Consider the following 9475-nt stretch of genomic DNA (forward strand, 5'->3'; position numbering starts at 1 on the left):
GAGCTGTCTCCAAAATGGCTGTCAAGTTTATTCATGTATTAACATACCAAGTCCCTTGTGAGAGGCTTCTGTACATCTTACCCCTTTGTCTGCATTTTCTGAGGCTTTTATGTTATTGGCTGTGGACTTCCAAAGTAAAACGCTGCCTCATTAGTTTGCTCTTCTTCTCTCCTTCCTGTTTGGTATAATCTATCTCTCATGAAACCACATCCTGTCTGGTGTATTTTCAAATTACTCACACACTCCTGTCCCCCACATCACCGTCTCAGCGAAACTTCATCCCCATGTCCCACTTTACCGTTCAAAGATACCATCTGTGTTCTCTCCCTCTCTCTCTTTCACCATTAGCAAAACTCTGCTGCTCCAATCCTCAAAAAAAACTCCTCATTTAACTTCAAAGGTTTTCTTGTTGATGCTCTTGACTCTTTTTTAGATGAGTCGGGATAATGCACCAGATGTATCCTATAATTCCTGCTGGGTCATGATGGGGAGAAATAATGCTGTTTACATCCTGAACACAATGTTGCTCTCTATCGACTTTCTTTTTAAGACACACGGGGTTAGATTGTTATATTAAACTAATACTCTCCTCACAATATTTTCAAGTTTATGTTCCGTCAACAACATTTCAAATTCCCTCAACCTTGGTTATTATTTCTCCTCCCTCGCTATATCAATGACCCGGCAGCAGTAGCAGTTGTATTATCTGTCCAACAGTGAAGGGCCTTTGTACATTTAACAAAATGTAGCTGTGTGATTGTGCGAGCGGGGGTTACTCATATCTGCCACTCTCAGCAGAGCCGCAGGGCTTTGTGTGGCGACTCCAAAAGGTGTCGCGTCTCCGAGCCTCGACACCTCTGCAAGGGAGACAGATTCACAGTCAACCTCCCTACTGATAAGCTTGAGAAATCCCCCGAGGGAGGGGGTTCGATTAAAATAATCAACAGGGAGTGAAATATCTCCATAGCGCTGTGTATAGTCAGCTACATACATTGTCGAGACATGCTACACTGTACTGATACATACATACGCACTCATTCAGTTTTATCATGTTGAGAATCACTGCCATCCTTTTTTTCTGTGTACTAACAACACACTAACGTATCCATAGTTACCACCACCCATCTTCCACACACCCAACCCTTTGTCTGTGTGTGTGATACAAAGTTGCTGATCACCTCCTGGACAAGTCACAGATAAAACGGCATCGACCACAAAAACCTCCGTCATCACATTCAGCGTCAGTTCTGACAACTTCCGATCCCCCAGATTTATTCTTTCCAAAGGCTGCCACATCAAAGGCCCGAAGTGAGCCAAACTCTGCTGAAGTTACACCGTAATCACACTCGTCGTCACACGGCTGGCTCTCCGTATAAAAGGCCTCGAGACGAGATATACGGGCTAACATACATCAGATGACGCCCGGAAAAAATATGATTTTCTCCTCAGGCACTTACTAATACATAAACGCCACAATTCAGAGAGGTCCTGCTGTAAAACAGACGTAAATGCACAGCTTTAAATTTCACAGAACATGAAAACAATAGCTAGATAACGAACCAGACAGAAAAGGTCAACGGCCAACATCTCTTGTTAAAAAGATGTATTGAATCCTTTTTGGAGAAACTTATATCATAAGTAGCAATATAATATGTTTCTAAACACTCCTACATTCATGTGGATGCTACCATAATTATGGATAATCCTGAATGAATCGTGAATAACGATGAGTGAGAAAGTTACAGAGGGTCAAACATCCTACCCTCAAGACATGCTAACCTCCCCTGTTATTGGTAATGGTGAGAGGTTAGCATGTCTTGGGGTTATGATATTACATGCTAACCTCCCCTGTTATTGGTAATGGTGAGAGGTTAGCATGTCTTGGGGGTATGATATTACATGCTAACCTCCCCTGTTACTGGTAATGGTGAGATGTTAGCATGTCTTGGTGCTATGATGCTAACCTCCCCTGTTATTGGTAATGGTGAGAGGTTAGCATGTCTTGGGGGTATGATGCTAACCTCCCCTGTTATTGGTAATGGTGAGAGGTTAGCATGTCTTGGGGTTACAATTTGATCTTTAACCCTCTGCAATCATGGTAGCATCCACATGAATGTAGGAGTGTTTAGAAACTTATTCTATTCTTAGTTATAATAAAAGTGACTTTAAAATGAAACAATTCATTATTTACCATGAATTTATATTGGGCACAAAATAATCTGACACAACCAAAACAAACTGCAAATGCATCCAACAAGTTTGGCAAGTCACAAGCGTGATGTAATCATTGCGTGCTTGGAATATGGGACCAAATAAACTTTTAACTACTATATTATTAGGAATCTTTAGGTGTGTCAACAATCTTGACCCCTACCTTTTGGTAAAAAAAACAACATATTACTTGTTAAATAAAATGTATTTGTCTGAGCAATTGTATCAGTATAAACTATTTCCCATTTATTGTAGAATAGAATATATATCTAAGTATTTTAATTATTTATTTTATAGTTATTACTGCTCATCTCTATCAAGGATGTCAATGATTTCATACTCCACAGCATATGCTACCTAGAGGAGGCATATATCCTGCTAAAACACCCAAAACCACATCCCCATTTCAGCTTGACTGCATTCAGAGATGGGAGGAGAGTGTACGAGCATGCTCCCAAGGGGAATAGGAGAAACAGTGACCTGAGTGAACTCATTCTAAATCTGTCCCTTACTCAAATAGGAAAACAAACGTGCTAGCAGAAACCAGAGACAAGCCCTGCTCGACATGAGCGATAGAGAGGGAGAGAGAGAAAGAAAGAGAGAGACAGGAGAGAGACAGGAGAGAGACAGAGTGAGAGAGAGAGTGAGCGAGAGAACCTAAAGAAGAGTCCCCTCAGCCAGCAGGTTCCTGGGCTCTGTTAATGAACACAATGAACACCCTACAGAGCCCCAGGAGAGAAACACATTTAGACCCAACCAAATTATGAGATAGCAAAAAGACAACTGTTTGACACATTGGAAAGTATCAACCAAAAAAATAGCAAATTGGAACGTTATCTGGCCCTAAACAGAGTGTACACAGTAGCAGCATACCTGACCACTGTGACTGACCCCAAATTAATAAAATCATTGACTATGTTCAGACTCAGTGAGCATAGCCTTGCTATTGAGAGAGGCCACTATAGGAAGACCTAGCTCTCGACAGAAGACAGGCTATGTACACACTGCCCACAAAATGAGGTGGAAAATGATCTACACTTCCTAACCTCCTGCAAAATGTATGGCCACATTACACATATTTCCCACAGATCACGACAGACCCACAATAGTTTAAACAAATCAAATATTCATAAACTCCCATATGTGTTAGGTAAAATACTGAAGTTGCCACAAAAGGGCAACCAGTGTAGCATGAACAACATTGTATATGCAACCTATATTTATCTGTTTATTTATGTTACTATTTTTATAGTGTTACATTGTCACACCTGCTCCCCCTCCCTGGCTCTCGAAGGTGCCAGGCACCCCAGCGTTACGCACTCCTGCCGCCATCATCACGCACACCTGCCTTCCCTCCCGTCACGCGCATCAGCGTATTTTTGGACTCACCTGGACTCATTCACCTCTGTGTCCTACAGCAGCACCTAGATCTGTCCCCAACCAAGGAGGGCCTACAGCAGCACCTAGATCTGTCCCCAACCAAGGAGGGCCTACAGCAGCACCTAGATATGTCCCCAACCAAGGAGTACCTACAGCAGCACTTAGATCTGTCCCTAACCAAGGAGGGCCTACAGCAGCACCTAGATCTGTTCCCAACCAAGGAGGGCCTACAGCAGCACCTAGATCTGTCCCCAACCAAGGAGGGCCTACAGCAGCACCTAGATCTGTTCCCAACCAAGGAGGGCCTACAGCAGCACCTAGATCTGTTCCCAACCAAGGAGGGCCTACAGCAGCACCTAGATCTGTCCCCAACCAAGGAGGGCCTACAGCAGCACCTAGATCTGTCCCCAACCAAGGAGGGCCTACAGCAGCACCTAGATCTGTCCCCAACCAAGGAGGGCCTACAGCAGCACCTAGATCTGTCCCCAACCAAGGAGGGCCTACAGCAGCACCTAGATCTCCTGCACAGATTCTTTCAGACCTGGGACCTAATGAATAAAAAAATAGTGTTCCAAAGGTCCAGCTGCCAAGAATACAAATTCTATCAAAACACCGTTGCCTATAGCACACAACTACTCGTATCTCAGCCTAAACATCAGAGCCACAGGTAACTTCCACAAAGCTAAGAACAATCTGAGAGACATGGCAAGAGGGGCCATCTACACTAAAAGGAACATAAAATTTGACATACCAATTCAGATCTGTGTAATAGAGACGCTTAGAGTCGAGAAGCAGGTGAAATGTTTGTTTTATTAGACATGGAACATGACAACATTAGCATCTACGCATAAACACAGGAACAATACTGACTGAGGGGGTCTATTCCAGGCAGTAGACATTACAGTCCCCCCCTCTGATGTGCGGCTCCAGCCGCAGAACGATGCCAACCAGAGGGACGACACTGATGACAAGGAGCGTCCAGTCGGCGAAGGTGGAAATCACAGATGTGGGATCCAGAAAGTCCTCCACCAGAACCCAACACTGCTCCTCTGGGCCATAACACTCCCAGTCTACCAGTTATTGGAGCCGACCCCCAAAACGTTGGGAATCCAGTAGAGATCTACGGCATAGGCCAGTCCCCCCCTTGATGTCCCGGGGGGATGGAGGGGTGGCGTGGGTGGCAGCATCAGCGTGTGGACCAGGAACCACCGACCTGAGAAGGGAGACATGAAAACAAGGTGAGATACAGTAGTCACTGGGAAGCAGTAACCTATACGTCACCTCGTTGACCCTCCGGAGAAACTTGAACAGCTCCACAAACCGGGGCTCAGCATCTTGCAGGGCAAGCAGAGTGGGAGGTTCCTGGTAGAGAGCCATACACTATCCCAAGGGTGGAACATGGGGGTTGCACTGCGGTGGCGGTCTGCCTGCTCCTTTTGACGGTGGATGGCACCCTGGAGTCTCACATTAGCATCACCCCACACTTCTTCTGCGGGCCTGAACCACTCACCACCCGCAGGACCTGCGGACTGTCCCAGGGTCCACAGAGCCAGGGCTGGCTGAAAATCCAGAACACACTGGAAGGGGGGGGGGATCAACCCAGTTGAGAAGTGACGTAGCGATTTCTGGGCATACTCCGCTCATGGAAGGAATCGAGCTCAGTCTCCCTGCTGGTCCTGACAGTGACTCCTCAGGCACCTCCCCAGCTCCTGGTTTATCCTCTCCACCTGCCCGTTGGACAGAGGCCTATACCAGAAAGTGAGGCTGTTCATGACCAAGCTTCTCCATAAAAGCTCTCCATACCCGTGATTTGAATTGGGGACCATGTTCAGAGATGATGTCCTAAGGAAGGCCATAATTCTGTAAGACCTGCTGGAATAGTGCCTCAGCAACCTGGAGAGCAGTAGGCAGAACAGAAACAGGGATTGAATGACAGGATTGTGAAATGGTGGTGAAACCGTTAGAGGGGAGATCAGTAACATCTACCGATGGATAGATGGGACCAGAGGTGCCGAGGCATGGGAAGGGGAACGAGTTCACCTGCTGGAGTATTCCGGGGGGGTGGGGTTTGGTGCGGGCACATACGGAACAGGAGTGGACATAGCGATTGACGTCCTGCGCCAAGGTGGACAACCAGTACTTCTGAGAGATGGATTGGGTAGTACGAGAAATACCTGGATGTCCAGCAACAGCGGTGTGTGCCTAGGTCAAAAGGCGATCCCTTATCCATGTGGAAATGTAGTTGCGCCCAGGAGGACAGTTCGTGGGTGCAGGCTCGCTCTCCAGAACAAGGCGAATGTCCACATCTACATCCCAGACCAAAAGAGCTACGACTCGGGAGGATGGAATATTCTCCAGATTCCGATGGTGAGTGAAGATTGCGAATGGTTCCTTGGTGCCCTCCAGCCAGTGTCTCCATTCTTCTAATGCCAACTTCACCACCAGGAACTCTCAATCACCGACGCCATAATTCATCACCAACGTCATAATTCCTCGCTGCAGGGGACAGTTTCATAAAGTATAAACACGGACACAATTTCTGTGGATTACCCTATCGTTGAGACAGAACAGTCCCCACGCCCACCTCTGAAGCGTCCACCTACACCACAAAGGATATTGTGGGATCTGGGTGTTAGAGCAATGGGGCAGAGGTGAAAGGTTCCTTGAGTAGAACTCATTGGCTGCTGGGCTCCACACCAACCTACTGGGACCACCCTTGAGGAGAGAGGTGACAGGGGTGGCAACAGAGATGAAGTTCCTGATAAAACAATGATAGAAGTTGGCAGATATAGTGCCAGATTAACCTGGAGACGAGCCCCCTAGGCAAGCTGGTCCTGGGGCTCTGTTCACAAACACAAACACATCCCACAGAGCCTCAGGACCAGCTTGCTTAGGGGGCTCGTCTCCAGGTTAATTTCTCTGTAGGTGAAGGCTTTGTTATGGAAAGTTTGGGAATCACTTTCTTTTAGGTGGTTGTAGAATTGAGTGGCTCTTTTCCGGATTATGATAATTCGCTCATGTCGGACTAACCGACAGCAAGGACACCGAATCAAGGTGGGCCCTCTTCCAGGACAGCAACAGAATTAGATCCAACCATATCTTGAGAAAACAAAAAGATGAATACTTTGTACATACAGACATTGTAAATAATTGACAAAAAAACTGAGCAGACTGAGCAGACTAGTATGCTATTTGGGCCTAAACAGAGTGTACACAGTACCAGAATACCTGATCTTTGACTATGTTCAGACTCATTAAGCATGGCCTTGCTATTGAGAAAGGCTGCCGAAGGCAGACCTGGCAATCAAGAGAAGACAAGCTATGTGCACACTGCCCACAAAATGAGGTGGAAACTGAGCTGCACTTCCTATCCTCCTGCCAAAGGTATGACCATATTAGAGACACATATTTCCCTCAGATTACACAGATCCACAAAGAAAACAAATCACACTTTGAATAACTCCCATATCTATAGGGTGAAATACTACAGTGTGCCATCACAGCAGCAATATGTGTGACCTGTTGCCACAAGAAAAGGTCAACCAGTGAAGAACAAACTCCATTGTAAATACAACCTAAATATATGTTTATATATTTTCTCTTTTGTACTTTAACTATTTGCACATTATTACAACACTGTACATAGATATAACATGACTTTTGAAATGTCTTTATTATTTTGGAACATTTGTGAGTGAAATGTTTACCGTTCATTTAGTATTGTTTATTTCCCCTTTGCTAATTATCTTTTTCATTTGCTTTGGCAATGTAAACATATGTTTCCTATGCCAATAAAGCTCCTTAAATGTAATTTAATTGAGAGAGAGAAAGAGAGAGAAAGAGAGAGAGTTACAGAAATACAGAGATAGAGAGACAGAAAGAGAGAAGACAGAGACAGACAGAGAAAGAGAGAGACTGAGAAAGAGAGAGACAGAAGGAGAGAAGACAGAGACAGACAGAGAAAGAGAGAGACAGAAAGAGAGAGACAGAAAGAGAGAAGACAGAAAGAGAGAGAGAGAGACAGAAAGCGAGAGAGGGAGGGTAGAGAGAGGGGGGGAAATGTATAGAGGGACAGAACAGAAATGAGAGGTGGGGAGAGAATGTGAGTGAGGATGCAGGAGGGAGAGAGCCAAAGAGAAAAGAGAGAGAAAGTGACAGAAACAGATATATGTTGAACATGGACTTGCTTATTCAGCACAGATAACTTTCCACAGCCAGCTGGGCTTATATGATGGAACAAATAAAACAGAAACTCTCAAGGTAAGTTTTAGTGATCGCCCCAGACATAAACAGGTCAGACAGCCCCTTGTGTAACACTCTTTAGTTCCCCACAACACACCAGAGGATTGTTAATAAGCTCTCTCCTCCATTGCATCTAAAATATATAATGGGGGACTATATATATATATATATATATATATATATATATATATATATATATATATATATATATATATATATATATATATATATATATATATATATATATATATGTATGTATGTGTGTGTGTGTGTGTGTGTGTGACTACTGCATTACATACAGTAAATGCATGGCGTTTGTCCTGCTATTCTTTGTCAGTGCAGTAATCCATACAGTACAATATTTCAGCTGTCGTAGGCAAACACAGCCTGCCATAAATAAAACACCATTAATCATCCTGACTCCCATTTGGCCTCCCCTTTCAAATGCATCACGCTTTTAATATTAACATCTTGTAAGTGCACCTCTCACACATTAAGCCACGGGGGCTAAGTAATGGCATGGCTTAACACTTCACTTGTTTTGTTTTAGGGTATCACAGTCCTCGCTCCGCACACCTCGCTCCGCACACCTCGCTCCGCACACCACGCTCCGCACACCACGCTCCGCACACCACGCTCCGCACACCGCGTTTCGCACACCTCTCTCCGCCCAACACGCTCCGCACACCTCGCTCCGCACACCTCGCTCCGCACACCACTCTCCGCACACCACGCTCCGCACACCACGCTCCGCACACCTCCCTCCACACACCGTGTTTCGCACACCTCTCTCCGCCCACCACGCTCCGCACACCACGCTCCGCACACCTCGCTCCGCACACCAAGCTCAGCACACCACATTCCACACACGACGCTCCTCGCTCCGCACACCTTGCTCCGCACACCACGCTCCGCACACCACGCTCCGCACACATCGCTCCGCACACCACGCTCCGCACACCACGCTCCGCACATCTCCCTCCGCACACCGCGTTTCGCACACCTCTCTCCGCCCACCATGCTCTGCACACCACACTCCGCACACCACATTCCACACACCTCGCTCTGCACACCTCGCTCCGCACACCACATTCCACACACCTCGCTCCGCACACCACGCTCCGCACACCTCGCTCCGCACACCACACTCCGCACACCACATTACACACACCACGCTCCACACACCACGCTCCGCACACCTCGCTCCGCACACCAAGCTCAGCACACCACATTCCACACACCACGCTCCTCGCTTCGCACACCACATTCCACACACCACATTCCACACACCGCGCTCTACACACCACATTCCACACACCGCGCTCCGCGCACCACATTCCACGCACCACGCTCCTCGCTTCGCACACCACATTCCACACACCGCATTCCACACACCACATTCCACACACCGCGCTCTGCACACCACATTCCACACACCGCGCTCCGCACACCACATTCCACGCACCGCGCTCCGCTCACCACATTCCACACACTGCGCACCACATTCCACACACTCGCTCCGCACACCTTCACACACCACGCACCACATTCCACACACTGCGCACCACATTCCACACTCCGCTCTCCGCACACCACGCTCCGCTCACCACATTCCAAACACTACACTCCGCCCTCCGCACAA

At 46.9% G+C, this 9475-nt stretch overlaps 1 protein-coding gene across 1 annotated transcript; it reads right to left on the bottom strand.

Moving 5' to 3' along the window:
• Window positions 1-8387: 8387 nt before the first annotated feature.
• On the bottom strand, window positions 8388-9170 carry LOC124013869 (keratin-associated protein 5-3-like). The gene has a single exon (XM_046328422.1). It carries the CDS (start codon window positions 9168-9170, stop codon window positions 8388-8390), a length of 783 nt encoding a protein of 260 aa, XP_046184378.1.
• Between the last annotated feature and the right edge of the window lie 305 nt (window positions 9171-9475).

The sequence above is a fragment of the Oncorhynchus gorbuscha genome, linkage group LG25, assembly GCF_021184085.1.
Source record: "Oncorhynchus gorbuscha isolate QuinsamMale2020 ecotype Even-year linkage group LG25, OgorEven_v1.0, whole genome shotgun sequence".
Taxonomy (NCBI): domain Eukaryota; kingdom Metazoa; phylum Chordata; class Actinopteri; order Salmoniformes; family Salmonidae; genus Oncorhynchus; species Oncorhynchus gorbuscha.